At 36.9% G+C, this 19,472-nt stretch overlaps 1 protein-coding gene across 1 annotated transcript in view; it reads left to right on the forward strand.

Annotated features, from left to right (window-relative positions):
- The window catches only part of LOC107548550 (RNA-binding protein Nova-1-like), a 59,301-nt gene that overhangs the window by 28,358 nt on the left and 11,471 nt on the right, over positions 1–19,472 (forward strand). The window contains exons 5-6 of the mRNA XM_016229268.1: positions 15,108–15,263; positions 15,527–15,693. Of these exons, the coding sequence (XP_016084754.1) occupies positions 15,108–15,263; positions 15,527–15,693 (323 nt within the window). The remainder of the gene's footprint in view (positions 1–15,107; positions 15,264–15,526; positions 15,694–19,472) is intronic.

The raw sequence follows: 19,472 nt of genomic DNA on the forward strand, positions 1-19,472 counted from the left end.
ATATATATAAATTTTGTAATATAAGATAATATACAATAAATATGTATAACATTGTAGTGTTGAGATACTATTGTAGTTTAATATTTTGAATTCGATTTCATTTGTATATTTTCTGCTTTCAGTTTAATTTTAGTTAAAATGTTAGTAATTTTGTTGTGTGTTTTTGCCATTTTTTGTCAAAGGATTTTTTGCTTTTAAATTGCTGTATAGTTTTTATACATTTTAATTTCAATTTTAATTTGAATACTTTACATGCAGTTAAACTAAATGAAAAAGGAATATGGCCTTGTCAACTACAGCTGGATTAAAATACGTTTTTATAATTTATTTGATTTCAGTTAACATTTATTTCACTTAACTAAAATATATAATTATAAAATAAAATGATTATATTATTATAAATTGTATATTACATTAAATTATATATATAGCTTAATATTATAAAAGGTATTTTAAAATATTGTGAATATATACATTATTATTAATATTATTTTATACATAAAGTTGTTATATTTTATTTAATTTCAGTTCATGTTTATTTTATGTAACACATTTTTAATGGTTTTTATTTTAACTTTTATATCCAATATAATTATTTTAGATTATTCTGTGTGTATATATAAATTAATAGATCATTTTATAAATGTCAAAAGGCAAATGTATGAGTGATGGCATATAAATTCGGTAATGCCACTGCACTCTTTTGTAAAGTTCAAAAGAACATTTGGCATGTCTTTGTTTTTTGGAACATTGTTCTAAAGCTAATATCTTGTCATCCCTGTGATTTTGTCATTTCTAGCCTACAGTCAAGTGAAACAAAGACACAGATTATAGTTTGCTATTCTTCTTGTAGCCAGGCTGTATGATGTTGCCTTTTCAGTCACATGAAACCTTCGACCGCAGACACAAAGAAGATTGCTAATTGTTATTTTGCTGATTGCTAATTGCTATTTGCTTCTCAGCTATCGCCAAAGCCAAATGTTCCCCAAAACGTTTAGCTGATGCACCACTTGGGCTTTCCCAAAAGAGATCAAGCAAATAAGCGAGAATAAAGCACCTTTAAAAGACTGATTCCTGTTTGTCTTTGACTACTAACCTCTCAGTTTTCATACTAAAACCAGAAGCGGAAAGGGAGAAGATCCACACGTGCGCTCAAGACTTCACAATCAGTGCTTTCAACCTTCATACCCACTGTTTCACCTCCCTTGCCCACACAGGGCAGGTGCAGGCAGAGGGGCAGCGTCTCAGAGCCTCCTTTGTCATGAAATGTTAGCACTTTACTGCACAGGGGTTGGCTGGCCAGCGCCGTGTGCTCCATGCCAAATTTCAGGAAGGAGGATGAAAGCCAAGTCGATTGTGAGACACCCACACCCTTTAAACGTAGAAACGAGTGTTATGCTTCTCTGTTCCTAGCGGGGAGCTTCTTCATTCGGAGTGGCGTTTGCTAACTCCTGAAACTCCCTCAGCAGAGCTGGATAATAGCTCCGGTTACGTGTGCATTTTGGCAGCCACAGCAAAATAAAACTTCTCCTGACAGGCAGTGCTGATCGTGTCCTTTTTGACATGAGCTGTACGTTAACCTAAGGCAGCCTAAAGGGGTTTTGGAGCTGAATCCTAATTGTACGGCAAGTCAAGCGAGTCAAGTAGTGCGGCACAAGCTGACCTGAGGCATTGTTATGATTGTCCCCGAGCAGCAGGGTTGTGCATTGTTCAGAATAAAACTGGTAATGGTTTTTCAATTCTTAAATACTTCCTAAATTTGAATTGTTTAAATTGAGGTAGCAATCAGGATGTGGAATTGCAATTTTAATTGGAATGTAATGGAGTAGATTGAAAATGAACTGAAATTCAAAGAAATTAATTTAGTAGAAAAGCAAAATAAGACAATTGCAGCCCTAGTAAAAAAGTAATTTATTTAAAATACATTTGTCATACTAAGTATAGTTCAAATCTATTAACATATTTACTGACATATCGCTCAAGTCTGATATAAAAATTATAATTAAACTTTATTTAGAGTACTACTGCAATGCACATTTCTTATTATTAAGCCTAAAATGTGTTACACTTTAGCACAATCAAAAATACTTCAGTATATCTTTAGTTGGACTTCAGCACAACATCCACACAATTAAAGTGCATCAAGTACAAAATTAGTTGTTTCAATTTAGCAGATTTTAAGTATACCAGTTTAGTATACCAAAAGTACAATTGCCACAAATACAATTAAATGTATTTGTAGCATACTTTCAGTATATTTATTTTTCACTAGGAAGTATTTTCATTTTGTATTGCAATTGAATAGAAATGGCAAAAAATGGTTGGGTTCTGAAGGTAAAAATCCTATTTATTTCCTTAATGGGGAAATAGATTTTTGACGTTAACTTGTAAACCGTTAAAGATGACCTACATGAACTACGAGGTTGTTAATCAATGATATATGCCCACATTATTTCAGTTTATTTTTTAAATAATTATCATGTTTCACAGCAGGAATCCTGATGAGAAACTACATTACCCATGATTCTGCAAAGAAATCTCGACCAATCAGAGAATCGAAACTAACAAATTGCACCAAAAGAACACTTTAGGTGCCTGCCTACTCCCATGAAGTGCTGCAAACTACTTAAATGTGTTTATGTGCATATTTTATATGAAATGTCAAATCAATTATTTGTATATATGTAAAACCAACATCCTTAAATCAATAGTTTTATATTTTGTAATTTGTAATGCTTCATGGGATTGTAGTTCTTTCCCTCATTGACACAACTGTCTTGTCTTTTTTTCTGCGTTTCAAATCTTGTGATTCAGCTCGTAGCTGGTTGGTGTGGTTCATGTTTTATAACTCTGTAATGAAGACTTGGAATCCCTATGAATGATGAATGTAAAAATGACTTCCATAATCCAGGCTGCTGAAAAAGTTGGTGGGCACTGTTGCACTCTATTCACTAAATTTCCTCTTCCTGCCATTCCAGTCCAACTTCCTGTGGGGTGTGGCCAATTCAATTCACATCCACACTCATGAATTGAAAAGAAGCCAATTCTTCAATTAAACCCAACTGACTTCTGAGAAGTGACGTGGCTGCTACCAGAGCGCAGTTTTTGGACAGCTAGCTCTGCGTTACAACAAACGCCTTCTGTCTGCTCTGCACATCTGCACGCACATGCGAGATCCATTCATATATTGGCAACTGCACGCAGTGTATGTTCATTTCAAACACTCAATATTTCTGCACGCCTGTCAGAGTATTCTCATGGTGCTGAGAGCCTTAGAAGGCGGTGGGGGTGTCTCATTTTCAGGTTGACTTCTCCGGCCTTGCTTGGCTCCTCAACCCCATTGCCTCACTCGAATTCCAGCTGTACGAAATGGGGAACAGATTGTGTGCATGATGTAAAACGGCAGGCATTCTCCCGTTGCTATGGATAAGGTCATCTGTTGAGTAAACTCTGAGCAGATTAATACACATTATGAAAAGTAGAAAACTGAAAACATGGGACAGAACAATAAAAATGAAAAAATAAAGCTCTTCTGGTGGTCTCTTGTAGCAGAAATAAATAAGAAGTTAGTGCTAAAGGGTTGCGATAAGGAGTAGGCTGCAGACTGAAACTTGGCTCAGGGTTCGGAGACACTGAAAACACTGATAAAGAACCAGAGCAGAAAGCTGGCCCTGGATCTTCAGGCCTGGGCGCCTCAATGGGCTCGGAGGAGATGACTCACAGGCCAGTGGAGGAGGCCCAGACCAAAGAGGACTCTTAGCAATTAGCGGCGCTTTGACATGACAGCTTTGGGGGAAAGTGGCAGCACGTTTGGATGTTCCTGTTGTTTGGAGCAGCCATGCCAGCTGACTCAATCTGCCTATCGTTCAGTCGGGCAGTGTTTAGACATCTTTGATGGACAGCAGGCAAGCAGAGACAGGTGTGTGTTGGGCTCCGAGCACTTGTATGGAACCCAATCCCTCCGCAGGGAGATGCGCTCAAGGAGTTGAGGACACTGAGTATGTAGACGGGAAAAGCATTTAGGTGTAGATTTAAGAAGGAAACATTTTGAGGATTGCAAACAGGCTAGGCTACGTTAGCATTCTGATATTGTAGCAAAAATGGCACACTTTTCAGTTGCTCAGCATCATCAAACTCATTTAGCTTTTCTAATATGAGTTTTTGATCATGTAAATGCAATCTTCCACTCTCATTAGCTTGCAGTTTATGGTTAGCAAAATATGCTAATGTTGCTTGTGCAAGCGCAAGTGTTTTTACTGAGATAGTTCAGAATTTAGCTCATTTTGCAAATGGAGCTCTTTGTGTTTATTCAGATTATAAAGCACAGTGTTCATTTTCCAAGTTACAGGACCGTTAAAGGCTAGCAATATGCTAGCTAGCTAGCTGGTTTTACCAAAGATGAAACCATTCAAACTAAAACATAAAAAAAACTATATTATGCAGGTATGTATACGAATACGAATTCTGGCATTTTCTGACGAAAGAAAAATTACGTGTGTGAATTTTTTTAATCAGAGTAAATATAATATTTTTTAGTGCTGTCAAACGATTAATCGCATCCAAAATAAAAGTTTTTGTTTACATAATATATGTATGTGTACTGTGTATATTTATTATGAATATATAAATACACACACATACAGTATATATTTAGAAAATATTTACATGCATATACATTTATATATTTATATTCTTATATTTTATATTATATATAAATATATTTAATATATATTCATATATTTTTCACATATCATAATATATACATGCATGTGTTTGTATTTATATATACATAATAAATATACACAGTATACACATATATATTATGTAAACTAAAACTACTAACACCAAAATAACAACTCTGTGGTTTAATGCTTGAATGCAAGGAAATGAAGAAAATAAATCTTAATTTATAAAATCTTAAAACATAAATATTGTCATTTTAAAGTGTTTTATTATATATTATTATAATGATTAAATAATTGTTTTATTTAACATTACAATAGTATTATTGCAATAATAATACATTTCTATATTGATTTGTTAAATTTTTTGAATATAACTAATAATAATCATATTAGAAGTAATTATATACATAAATAATATAAATATTCTAATTAGAAGTAATATATTGTATATTTTTTTGTATAACAGGTTTTCCTTATTTTTTTCTCCTTATATGATCACATACACATGATTATGTATACACTGTAAATTAGAAACATTTTAATGGCACAAAAATCCTTAGGCTAAGTAGACAAAACAAAGGTATTGACAGACATTTACCAAATGGCTTAAGAGTTTCGCTTATGTTATGAGAAAACTGGGAATGTGATGACGGAGAGATTGTGACACAACCTCTCCATTATCTTGCTCACTTTTCTCCTTTCTGCAGCTTCATTATTCATACTAAAGGTAGGAAGGATGAAAGAAAGCAGAGGAGGGATCTTAAATGAGTTGTCCGTTCACAGCGTACTGAATTATGGGGGCCAGTGGGTTACTCTCTCCTCTATAACCTAATGTAGATGACCATCGGTCACTGTTTGAATCATTTGTGCAAGCCCGGAATTCACACCAGCTCCGGTTACCACACCAGCGTTTGGAGACTGCAGATGCACGCTGGGATACAGTGGTCTACATAAAGTGTGTCTGTGTGTGTTCTTCCTGCTCTTGTAGCTTAATTCAAGCACATTTAGAAGTGAATTGATACATGGTGAATAATGAAGGTGGCTTTTGTGTAGGTGTGCAACAAGCAAACATTTCAGAACATGAGCATATTACTGCATGTTGATGCGTGGGTCAGGCATTATACTCGGGTTAGCGTGCGTTCAGTATAACAAGTTGTTATACATGCGTTGGATCTCCTTGTATTTGGCTGAGCAGTTGTTTGGTTGCTTGCTACAATAAGTAAGCTGGACCAATGTGCTAACTAAACATCCACAGGAACCTCTTGAGGATAGATGGTTTCGATAAATCTTCACAAACACAGATGCAATGGATTTGCAATGGAGTCTCAGTCGCAGTGTTCAATGCACATGTCTAGAAACAATTACAAATATTCATAATCCTTCACAAGTGTGTGGAAGGTCTGAGTGAAACCGTAGTCTGTGTAACACTTGAAATCATTTCAGCAGTGAATTCATTGGCTGTAGAGCAGAGTCTCCTCTAACAAGGAGCAAACACTAAAGCATCTGTGGATTTTACACCTTCTCTCCGTTCCCCTGCAAGGCAAAGGCAACTGTTCCGTTTAAACGTCAGCAGTCGTAAATCAGGGGACTGTAACTCTTTTAGAAAAAAAGATCTGCTGAAAATACCTTTTGATATTTTTATTAGAAGACATAACTCATGCAGCTATCGATGATGCAAATGCCAAGTCGTTAGTGTTAAGTGAAATGCTGCTCAGAGTAGTTTGTGAGTTTGAGTTCACGTTGAGAGAACTGTCTGTCAGAACGTGAGGTGTTCATCCAGAAATAACATCACATTCTTATTTGACTTTAGGTTTGTATGCAGCAGATTTATGACAGTAAATAGCTGCTTGTGATCCTCAGGGCTTAGGTTTGTGAAATGTGAGTTTAAGAAGCGAGTCACATAGGATTACAGACTCTTGAAACATCCCATTTTGGCAGTTGTGTCCTTTTCTTTTTTCTGTCCCTTGAGATTTACCATCTCCAAATGCAGTTCCTTCTTCAGAAATCTGCAGAAACACACACGTGGAGTTGGCCTTAGTTGCCTCTTGAGTCATTTCCTCATCAACAGTTAGTCAGTGTCTAAGCTCATGGACCCTGCTTTTTTATTCATTTCATATGTGAAATGTAAGAAATATATCTAGGCTGTCATTCGGTTACTTTTGTTAATAACGTGAACTATTACTTAAATGGGAGTAAATTAAACAAAATTACCACAAATCTGCAGAGAAAAGTCCACAAATGAAGACATTACATAAAAATTTCAGTTTCAAATAAATGTTTTCTATTCATCAAAGAATACTGAAAATGTATCACAGTTTCCATAAGAATAATAAGCAGCACAGCTGTTTTCATTGAAAAACTGTAAAAATAAATTAATTTTATTCTTAAATTGACAGCCCTAAATTAATCACATCACATCTAAAATGCACAGATTACACAATTTGAGGCGAATATCCACTCTTAAAGGGGTCCTATTATGCTTTTTCACTTTTTCAACTTTAGTTAGTCTGTAATGTTGCTGTTTGAGCATAAAAAAGATCTGCGAAGTTACAAAGCTCAAAGTCCAATTCAAAAGGAGATATTTTATTTAACAGAAATCACTTTTCAAAAACTACAACGAACAACTCGTTTGGACTACAAAGCATATTTTCCGGGATTTGTGATATCACAAATATCGACGAATGGGACGAGATATGGTTGAGCTGCACTAGAGAAGACAACGGGTGTTATCACTATGTTGGAGACATGCTAGCTTTCCCAAGGCAGATGAACTTAGAGTGGTTACAATCATCCGGCTTTAAAATCGCTCTCAAATTGATTTGATGTTGACGCAATATTTACACTGAAGCTCACAGCAGGTGGCTATGGTGAGGGGCATGACATTTCCCGACCAGGCGCCGAGTGGTGCCAATCACAACACACACTGGTCCATCTAACCAATCACAGCACATTTCGTATTTCAGAAGGCGGGCCTTCATTTGATACAGGAACTATTCGAGCCGTTCGTGCCAGACTGGGGAGAGAGGAGTTGTAATAATGTAAAATATGTGAAAAATAATGTGTTTTTCGAACAACCTAGTATGAGAGCCTGTTCTAGTACACCCCCAAAACAAAATCAAGACTTTGTAAAAGAGCATAATAGGACCCCTTTAAGCTAAAGTGGAAAAGCTCCCAGGAGCCTCTGAAATAGTGTTAGGCACCTGGCAGGAAAGTTTAGACCCCCCTTCCCATCTCCCACCTCTTTTTTCATTCTTCATCTTTCTTTTTGGAGAGTTTAGTTTCTCTCTGAGTAATGTTACCCCCTCTTTCCTTTCTTTATTGGCGAGTTAGACATTGAATAAAGAATCTCTTTCGCTTTCCCGTTCCCTTTTATCGCAGTCCCTTCCTCGCTGTGTCTCTCTCTCACTCTCTGCCTGTCGTTTTGTCTCTCGCTCTGTCTTTGTCCCTCTGTGAGGTCTTGGAGGGGTGTGCAGGAAGGTCTTGAGAGGGTGAGAGAGAACACTAGAGAAAAAGATGAGGACAGGATCCCAGCCCAGGCATCTCAACGGCATGGGCCCCGTAACCATGGCGACGTCACTATAGATGTTGGGGGCTGGGGACGGCTTAGGTCAAACTGAGGAAAAGGGGTGGACAAACCCGGCACTTCTCAATACGAGTGACATCACTGAAGAGGAATTCACTCTTTCTTCCAGATCATTTGTTATTCTTTGGAGACCCTTCTATCCTTCCTCTGCTGTTTATAGAGGCTTGTTCCATTGAAAAAGCAGGGTTGAATTGACTGAAAGGATCATTCATCCAAAAATGACTCACATTTATGTTGTTTCAAACCTGTATGACTTGCTTTTATTCTGTCACAAAAATTCATACAATGAAAGTCAGTGGGGTCCAATGTTGTTTTAAATCCCATTAACTTTCATTGTACATTCTTAAAAATTAAGATTCCAAAGGAGGGTTTATAGTGATGTAATAGAAGAACCATTCTGGGTTCTCCATATAACCTCGCTATAATTTTTTCTTAGGGTGAAGAATATTTAAAACTTTAAATATGAAGAAAATTTGTCCACTATAAAAAACCTTTGGTGTAGTGGAAATGTTCCATGGATGTTAAAGGTTCTTCAAGGAATCAATCATCCATTTCTAAGAAGAGGTTTAATTTTTCATTTTTGGGTGAACTATCTCTTTAAGAAGACTTGGAAAGAAAGGTTCCCATCTGCCCTAGTTACTGCTTACATGGGGTAGTGTAGGCCTGTAAAGAAACGTCTGGATTTGGAGTGTCCATCCAGCCTGACAGACTATAAAATACAGTTTCAAAGAGCATAAAGAGATTTGAATGGAAACTCTCTCCGAATTTCCAATCCCCATCTTTCTTCTTCCTCTTTACTGTTCGTGATTACATAAGCACATGCAACACCCCGTCCTTTCTGTTTTAAAATAAAAACACATTACATCATCAGCAGCTGCCCCACAATATTTTCAGGGTCTGCCAGTTGCTGTGGTGATGTGTCTTATGTCATATGCCTGGACTGGCCCCCTCCTAAACATTCATGTAGTTATTAACATAACGGTGCACACTGACACCAACAGGACCCAGGTGTCCCCGTTTTAATTTGCCCGTCCCCGCAGTCAACACTTCATCTCGTAGTGGGTGCTCCATGTTGAAACAATGACTCCTGTGGGACTCGTGCATGTGGAGGCTGCAATCAGAAGTCTTTTGATGAGCAGACAGGAAAATACGAGTCACTGAGGAAGGGAGATGGCTTTTTTAATCCCCCCCCTTCTCCTAACACCAAATCCAGGAAACATCTGTAACCTCGTCCATGGGCAGGGTCGTATGTTCACAAAATCTCTAGGGCCACTGTTGGACTATTTGAAAGGAAGGCAATCAGGAAGCTTGTCAAAATTTTCTCGTATTGTGATACAGTGTAGAGAAGTTTCTTGGACATTCCCATATGGTGTGTCTTCTGAAAGATTGTCCATGTGTCCTAGCAGCTGGTGTCATTTGTCATGCGGTACGCAGCAGTTTAATTGGTTATTGAGCTCGCTGTGGTCATTTCTATGGGTTCAGAGTCCTGTCAATCAATGGGTCAATCCATCTTGCAGCTTTGGTGTTGTGGGAGCTTGTGATCAGCATTTGTGATCTACATGACAGTGCACTATTCTCCCTATGGACAAGCTCTGGGCACCTAGTTTAGGAATCATCTACCGCCTTAAATTATTATTATTATTTATTTATCTGTATTAAGGTAAGCTAAGGGAACAACAGTTAATGTAACAACAAGAGTTATGGTAACAACATCTACCTCTTTAAACCTAATTGTGAATTTTTTTATATATATAATTTTGAGAAACATCTACTTGCTTTATACTTTTATTACTACTATTACTTTTTCTATTACCTTTAATACTACTATTATTTAATAGTTTAGAATACAACATCTACTGCTTTAAACCTGATTATGATTTTTATTATTATTACTATTATACTTTAATAGTAAAATAAACAACATCAACCACATTAAACCTGATTATGTTTGTGATTGTCATTGTGATTGTCAATGATTTGTAATCATTTTTAGAAAACGTCTACTACTTTAAACCTCATAGATTTAAAAAAAATCTAATTCAAACTAATTTAGTTCTATACCGGTATGAGTTTCTTTTTTATGTTGAACACAAAAGAAGATATTTTGAAGAATCTTTGTTGTTGGTCCCCAATGACTTCCATAGTAGGGAGAGAAATACTATGGAAGTCAATGGGGACCATCAACTTTTTGATTACCAGCATTCTTCAAAATATCTTCTTTTGTGTTCAACATAAGAAAGAAACTTGTACAGGTTTGGAATGTCATGAGGGTGAGTAAATGATGGCAAAATTTTAAAAGTTGGGTTCTCCATACATACTTCTTTTATTTGTAACAAGTAGAGATGGACAAGAATTCCCAAGTACTCAGAAATGATGAAACTACACGCAAATGTAAAAAAATAGCCATGTTTTTTTTTTCGGGTTTAGTTATGGCGTCATTTTCAACAGTGCCTACCACTCTGACAGCAATTTGCGCAAACACTGACTCTGAGTCTTTGGCAGCAGCAGCGCTCTGAGGAGAGATTAGAGGGCGTTCACACAGGACGTATTCTCCTTTTCAAACAGCTAGACAGAGCTGTGGTCTTGAGACATGTTTCTGCTGGACTATTTTTAACCTGACACACCTTAAAAATGACGTCTGGCCATGGACGTCAGTCTGACGTCTGTACAATGACCAACAAAATAATGCAGATCTATACTTCTCTTAAACCATCCCACCTTCTATGAAATGATTAATCTCTCTAGTACTCGAGTAAACAAAATGACCAAAATATCCATCCATGAGCCACCATGTTTCTGTCCTCTCTCTAAATAATTAGCAGGATCTAGGCATTACCTCACATTGTTGCACTATTTACATGGTTTAATTGGCTCTTTTTTTTTAATGAGCTAACATTACATTCCATACAGTACCTGTTAATGTGTTGTACATGCTCATGTGGTTTTGTTTAGGGGCCCTTATGGACTTACATTGTCTTTTGCTTCAAGTTTTGAAGTCATGATGGAGTTACTCTTTAGAACAGCCTTCCAGACACTCCATCACTCACACAACTACACAAAACAGGCCTCAGTCCATCCTCTGCTTTATATGCTTTTAGGGGGAAAAAATTGGCATTCCTGTAAAGAAAGATAGGATAGCCTGTGCAGTAATAATAACAATAATGATGTTTGTCAATGTTCTCAGTAGCTAAATCACCAAAGAGTTGCACCATCTAGAAACAAGAACAAGGAATGAATGACTCATCTACTTAACAACTGTATAAAAACAATTTAGCACAAGAGTGAACAAAGCCAAGCAGGCATTCCCTAGGCAACTATATAAAACACCTCCGCAATGCCCAATACTTTTTCTTACTTTTAACTCTTGGTCTGTATGTACTGTAAGCCGTGTGTGTTTCTTTAAATGCTACTAGCACAAAGTTTGCACTTATTCTGAAATCAGTGATTAATATGTCTATTAGTCTCTAGCCTCTGTGTCTATATGGATGGAGACCAAAACCTTAATTTCAGAAGCAGCACAGTGACTCACAGGGCCTGTATCAGAATCAAAATCAAAATTTTGCACGACTGGCATTCGTTAACTGTGTACTAGGGCTATGCAGAAAAATTATATTTCTGAATATTTTTTTTAATTCTTTTCATGATATTCATTACATATGTATATCTCTACTTATTTTATTCGTTTTTTTATTAGAGGAACTATGAGTTCATAGCAGAAAGACAGTAGTAATTAAAAAAAAAAATTAAAAAGCAAAACACTTTATTTGACTAAATAAACAAAATTATATAATGTAATAAAATTATTTTTATATAATGTAATAAAATGATTAATGTAATAAAATTAATTAATTAATATATATCTTTTAAATAAAACATATCAAAGATGCCAGAACATGCAACATTCTGGATCATTCCATTATATATATATATATATATATATATATTATCAGAAGAATTATATTTTTATATCTTCCGTTTTTATATATACTCACACATATATACAAACGTTACTGTTTGAGGTCAGTAAGGTTTTTTTGGAATGTTTTTGAAATAAATCTCTTACCAAGGGTGCAGCAATGCAGTACAGTAATACTGTGAAATAATAGTAGAAATGTTTTTGTTGTCTGTAAAATATATTTACAATATAATATATTCCTGTGATGGCAAAGCTGAATTTTTGGCATCATCACTCAAGTCTTTAGTGTAACATGATCCTTTAGAAGTCATTCTAATATGCTGATTTAGTCCAAAATAATTTTATTATTATTATTAATAATGTTTTATTAAGATTCTTTGATAAAAAAAAAGAATATTCATTGAAATATCCAAGAATATCCATGATCCATTCTGTCTTATTTAGTATGTAAATGTTGGCTAATTTTATATTGTCAGCCAAACAATATAGAAAATGTTGTGTATATATAAAATATTGCCCAGCCCCACTATGTGTACTATTTCTTGGTGTGGACGCTGATGAGGCAATGAGCTGTTGAGGGGGGGTGTTTATGTGCTTAGATGGGTGGTAAAGCAAACTGCCCATCACTTTCAATGAGCTCCATGGACAGAAACCTAAACGTGTGTCAGAAAGTGACCCTTCTGTTTTCAGGAGGGAAGAAGATCCTCAGTGACCTCTTTCTAAACTCCCCCCCACCTCTTCCCATATCCCGCTGAGTATCTCACAACAGACACATCACAACCTCTCCAGCACCAGACAGTCAATACAACACATAAGCTTTCTGCATGTATGCCAACATAACTGTGCTTATGCAGCTATTTGGTAATAAAAATAAGTAATGTTTCAAAACTAGCCCTCATTCCCTGACAGTTGTTTGACTGGTGTTGTCCACACCCTACCCCCCTCATCTCCCTGCCAAAACAATGGTGATCTCTGCTCTAATAATCTACCGCCCCGATTGGTCTGCCACAGATTACTCTCGGGCCGCCAGCTGTCAGGAGCTCGGCAAAGCTTTTTTTTTTTTCCTTTTCGTTTTTGTAAGATCCCATCCATGATCCTGATATTCCTCAATTTGAGTGTATTAACACGGCTTCATATAGCTAGTCTGGGACCAAACCCAATTATTTTCATGCTAGTAAACAATAGAAGGTTAAAAGGAAACCGGAAAGCCCTACTGTGCCGTGCCGATAAGGGCCGATTCGCTTCCCAGCCTCTCGGGAGCCAAGAGATCCTGGCTTCGGATCAGTCTGGTTGAGTTTTTTCCCCCCTCTTCCCTTCTACTTAAAGCTTTTGTGGATTTAGTTTTTATTTCTGAATCTGAATGGCCACGTTTGACTGCCTCTGTTATGGCGCAGTGTGATTTCGGGTGGGTTTTGGAGGATAAATGTCCCAGAAGCACGCTTTCGGGCAAAATGTTATAGTGTAGAAGGATTAGTAACCAATCAGAGAACCGCAGTCGGTTAATTCCTTTAGAGTCTGCACCATTAAAACAATGGTGAATGTATGTGTGTGTGCATGCGTTTAACCTCATGTTCTGTGGAATTGGAATCGAAATGCCGATATTGTATCAGAATTAATTGAAAGTGGAGACTTTGGGGCGTCTAATGGAAGGCTTTCTGTGAATAGGCTGCCAAAAATAGTAGCATTGCCAGGCGACTGTTATTGCAGCTGCTCCCATAACTTCAGTCTGCATGTACATAGATCCATGGTATTTACATGGGCAGATGCTCTAATGCTGGTTGTTTGTCTCCTAACACAATGTCTGTAGTCTCTAGTGGAATATGATTGATGGCCCAGCGACTGACGGATTCACTCTCTGATAACACGTATGATGCTTATCACTGTACGTGGCTGTCATACAAACAATGCGCCATAATATTATAAGATTTAGTTGAGTAAAAACAGAAAGTAAGCCTTCTGTTATCAGTGATTCCTGGTGTTGTCAGCTGATGATATTTTATGCTGCTTCTATGTAAGGAAAAAAGCTTTCCATCAACGTTTTAGCTCCAAACACCATCAATCGCAAGAACATGCCGAACGACCTCAGTCTTACACCAGCAGTAGTAACACTACTTTGGGTTACTGCAGAGATGTTTATGAGAGGTTGATGGGAAATATATGCATATAGATAACTATAGGGAGCGTGTACAGGTGACAAATGACATTTTAAAGTGCTTTTATATATATATATATATATATGAAATTTCAACAAAATTTTTATATATTATTTTATACACTAAATATGTGTATACTTCATATAATTATTTTAGGGGTGACTTTATTTTACTATATTTTATTTGATGATATGGCAATTGTCTTGAACTTACACTGACATTATTAATTTAATCTAGTGCTGTCAAATCGATTAATCGCATCCAAAATAAAAGGTTGTTTTTATATAATATATGTGTGTACTCACTGTGTATATTTATATGTATATATAATTTATGCATTTAGCAGACACTTTTATCCAAAGCAACTTACAGTGCATTCAGCCTATACATTTTTTACCAGTATGTGTGTTCCCTGGGAATCAAACCCACAACCTTTTGCACTGCTAATGCAATGCTCTACCACTGAGCCATTTCTATGCAATGCAATGCTCTACCAAGTATTTTTTGGCTGGTCATGTGATTTTAAAAGAAATCTTTTTAAAGTTAAGAATTAAGTTGACATGGAAAATACTGAAGCATGTTGGAACAATGCAGTGGCTTTTGTAAACCCGTTTTTAGTTTATTACACAGAAAACATGCTCCTTTGGCCCTCACTTCATCACTGCACTAAGAAAAATGCCATTTTATTAATCACTTTACAACACACTTTAGACAACATCGGTAAATCACACTGAGCCTAAACTATAATTCTCTTTGTGTGCCTCCTTTAGGAACAACAGAGCGTGTCTGCTTGATCCAGGGCACTGTAGAGGCGCTGAACAGCGTCCATGACTTCATCGCAGAGAAGGTGCGGGAGATGCCACAGAGCGCTCAGAAAACAGAGCCGGTTAGCATACTTCAGCCACAGACCACCGTCAACCCTGATGGCTGGTCATGTGATTTTAAAAGAAATCTTTTTAAAGTTAAGAATTAAGTTGACATGGAAAATACTGAAGCATGGTGGAACAATGCAGTGGCTTTTGTAAACCCGTTTTTAGTTTATTACACAGAAAACATGCTCCTTTGGCCCTCACTTCATCACTGCACTAAGAAAAATGCCATTTTATTAATCACTTTACAACACACTTTAGACAACATCGGTAAATCACACTGAGCCTAAACTATAATTCTCTTTGTGTGCCTCCTTTAGGAACAACAGAGCGTGTCTGCTTGATCCAGGGCACTGTAGAGGCGCTGAACAGCGTCCATGACTTCATCGCAGAGAAGGTGCGGGAGATGCCACAGAGCGCTCAGAAAACAGAGCCGGTTAGCATACTTCAGCCACAGACCACCGTCAACCCTGACCGTGTCAAACAGGTGAGGCCTCACTTCTTTCAACTCGCCCTATTTCCTGTTTCTTCCTATTTCCAGTTTCCTCTCAGATCTTGCATGAAATTGTGTACTTCCTTTTTATTTATGCTACAATTATATAAGATTTTATAATAAAAAGCACAATCCCACGGACCCATGAATATAATCAAAGAATGAAATGAAGTGAGGAGGGATATTTTGATTATATAATTCTTTCTAATAAACAGTGTTAACTCAGTCAAACAAACTCTCGAAGATTCTGAGTGTGTCATTGATTGTGTACCGGCTCTCTGTTTAGGTGATTACCGCCACCTGTCACTCCATTATTATGGTCCATTGATCTACTGGGCTCCTGCATTGTTGTCATCCACATCAATGGTTCTTCTCCTTTATTTATCATTTGCTTAATTAAATCACCCGTAGAACAAAGAGAGAGAGTTGGATGTATTCATGAATAATTTACGGAATGCTGCCGTTTTCTGTTCTTAATTTTTAGTTAAGCCTGTCCATTAAAGAAGTGTCCTCTTTGTGCTTATTGAGCAGTCTCTGTGAAGACAGGGCCATAACCTGAATTCCTAGAACATAAGTCCAAGATGCTTACCCCTGCAGAGTTGCCGACCTAATTATTTATGCATGTAATTATAGGGCTTATCAGCGGAGCAACACATCTCACTTTAATGCACTTTATTGTCTCTGCTGGGAGAGCAGCACTGCAGGCACTGCCTGCATTCTGCTGCATTGTGCAATATGACAAGCAATATTTTATATAGGAATGCAGAGAGGTTAGAATGTGGAGATACATTGAGCATATACAGCCAGTTAGTCATAACTAACTTCCTTGAAATTTACTTAGAATTATTCTATTGTTCAATCCTTTGATCAAGATTGACTGATAGCATTGATAGTTTGCACACACGTACTGTTTGTTTAATTTATTATTAAATATATATTCTATATATTATATAATATCTATATATTTTTAAAATATATATTCAAAATATTTTAACATTTTATATATGAATAGTATATGTTTATTTTATTATAGTAATTTTATAATAATATATATAATTATATATTCAGTTATATAGATATATATAGTGATATAATTGCTATAATTAAATTATATAATTATTAATATCTATATATAGCTAATTATTAAAATATATATTATTGTATGTAATAATATATATTTAGTCATATTCATTATGACTATATAATTCACTAAATACTGTATATTTTTGTCTCCCTATATGTATAGGTATATGTTTTTACTTTTTTATATTTTATAATGAAATGTTTAGTAATAAATTAAGTATATTTTATATATTCATTATTCACAAAATATTGTATATTTTTGTCAATATTTAATTCAGTTTTTTATTTTATCATATATGACTTTGCACTAAAGGATTCTAGTCAAAATTGCGATTTGCTTTTGAATCTGGTCCACAGTGTAATGTGATTCAGGTCATATGATCTTGCATTGCCATTGCGTTCTTTTCCAATTGTCACCACACAACACGCGGCTGTCGAGGCATGTATCTCATTGCAGTACACACTGATTGAGAGATCGAGGGCAAGAATTGAAGTCATATTAAGCAACAGCTGATGATTTCGGGTCAGGAACGTAAACCGCTGAGCCTGCAACCAAATGGTCAGGGCAAGAGCGCGACTGACACCTAACTTAATCCACCCGCCCTTCCACACCCACCCGGCAGCACAGGAAATCAATCTGATCATCTAGATGGCTTATTGTTATGGACGCCTCTTTGTTTCAGTGTTTAACTAAACTCAGATGGTAAAGTGCCAGCCTGCAGCGGCTTCCTCTGGTCTGTGCAGGTTTCCTCTGATCTTTTCCTCCGCCTGTTTCCCACATCCTGTTTTTTCAGGAAAAGGACCATTAATGCACAGGAAGACAAGAGTCCCTGATGTTGTCTATAGGTAGACACAGTAAATCACTGCAGTTGGGCATTTGCATTTTCGTGACTGAAGAGACACTGTATATGCAAGCGAACGTTCAATCCTAAAACAGATCAATCCTAATGTCTATTATTCAACTGAAAATCTATAGTACTACATATGGCAATTACAATAATTCTCAAATCACTCAAGGGGAAAGAAATACATATTCTCATTAAGGAATCAGCTGACTTCTGAAGCATATCCACATAGTATGTATTAGGCCTGGGCAATAAAACGGTATCGATATTTATCGACGGTACACCTTCATCGATAACTATATAAAAAATGTTCGATAGCGCATGATATAGGCACGCTTTACGAGTGATGCAGACAGCTCACACAAACAGAACACATGCTGAATTGAGTGCTGGGCCTGCCTGTGATGAGGAGATTGTGAATAAAAAAATTAATATTAGTCAAATTTAAAATAAACATTTGCATTTGAATGCAAAAATAGTACAATCGAATGTTAGGAGTGCGTCAGGGAGCGTCATCAGTGGTGCGCGAGATGCGGTGATGATGTAAGTGACGTTGCATTTTAATGTTTTGTTAGTCTAGCCCACGAGATGCACCGCTGCTGTGTTACTCGTTCAAAATATTAGAGAAATATAGTAGCTCAATGCGTAGAAGATCTTGATTAGGTTAAAACCGAAACCAAGCCATTCACACAGAACGCATATTCAGCACATTTTTACACGGACAAATATGACTGCTGCACTCGCGTCTCATACAAGAGATGCAAAGAAAGTCATGCAAAGTTAAAACAGTTTAACGTTTAGAAAACGCGACGCAAATTTGTGAAGGTTTATTTAATTTCACTGCGTCTCATATGTTTTTAAATGCAATCTGTGTGATCAGCGATTTGGCTCTTTGTATTAGGCTAAGCAATGCATAAACACATGATACGGTTTTGTTCATAATTGTTTATGCAGTTTACAAAATTATATTTGATTTATATATGTTAATTTAGACGTAATGCACGTTTTTATAGACAATTATTTGAATTGACAATTAATGCGCTGCATTATTTTGCTCATTGCGACCTCCTGTGGCCTCGGGAAACAAGTCAAAAGTTTCCTTAAAGGGGTCATATATGATGCAATTGAAATTTTTCCTTTCTCTTCGGAGTGTTACAAGCTCTTGGTGCATAAAGAAGTTGCAAAGACTAAAGTCTCAAATCCAAAGAGATATTCTTTATAAAAGTTAAGAGTCAACCACGCCTACCTAAAACGGCTCGTTCCAACACTTCCCCACATGTCTACATCACAATGTGAGAAGATTTGCATAACGCCACCCAAATGTTCACGCAAAGAAAGAAGGCGTAACTTTTATTCTCGCTGTAGTATTGTTGTTGCCGCCGCCGACATATCGTGAAGGCGCTGTGTGTTTCCTTGTGAAAGCGAAACTACTTTGTTTGGCCTTCCAAAAGAGGACGATATCCACTTCGTCATGCCTGGAGCTGATCCATGCTGGTCGCTGAGGAAATACATAAACTTTGCGCTGTGGATCGCCGGATCGGCTTTCACCGTGGACGAAGCGGAGTCCAGCCCGGGGTCGTCACATGTGGTTGCTGCAAGCCCGCCGGACGCTCCTTCGTCAAATCCGTCGGCCGCGCCGTTCTCAAGCCCCCCTGCCTCTGCTCACTCAAGCCGGCCTCCGCTCACTCAAGCCGGCCTCCGCTCACTCTAGGCCTCCGGCCTCCGCTCACTGAAGGCCGCAGTGTGTGAGACGCTGTTTAGTTGTGAAAGAGAAACTACTTTGTTTGGCCTTCCAAAAGAGGACACAACTAGAAATTAGTGGTTAAGTTGTATTTACAACACTGT

This window comes from Sinocyclocheilus grahami, unplaced genomic scaffold (genome assembly GCF_001515645.1).
Source record: "Sinocyclocheilus grahami isolate Dianchi unplaced genomic scaffold, SAMN03320097.WGS_v1.1 scaffold350.1, whole genome shotgun sequence".
Classification (NCBI taxonomy): domain Eukaryota; kingdom Metazoa; phylum Chordata; class Actinopteri; order Cypriniformes; family Cyprinidae; genus Sinocyclocheilus; species Sinocyclocheilus grahami.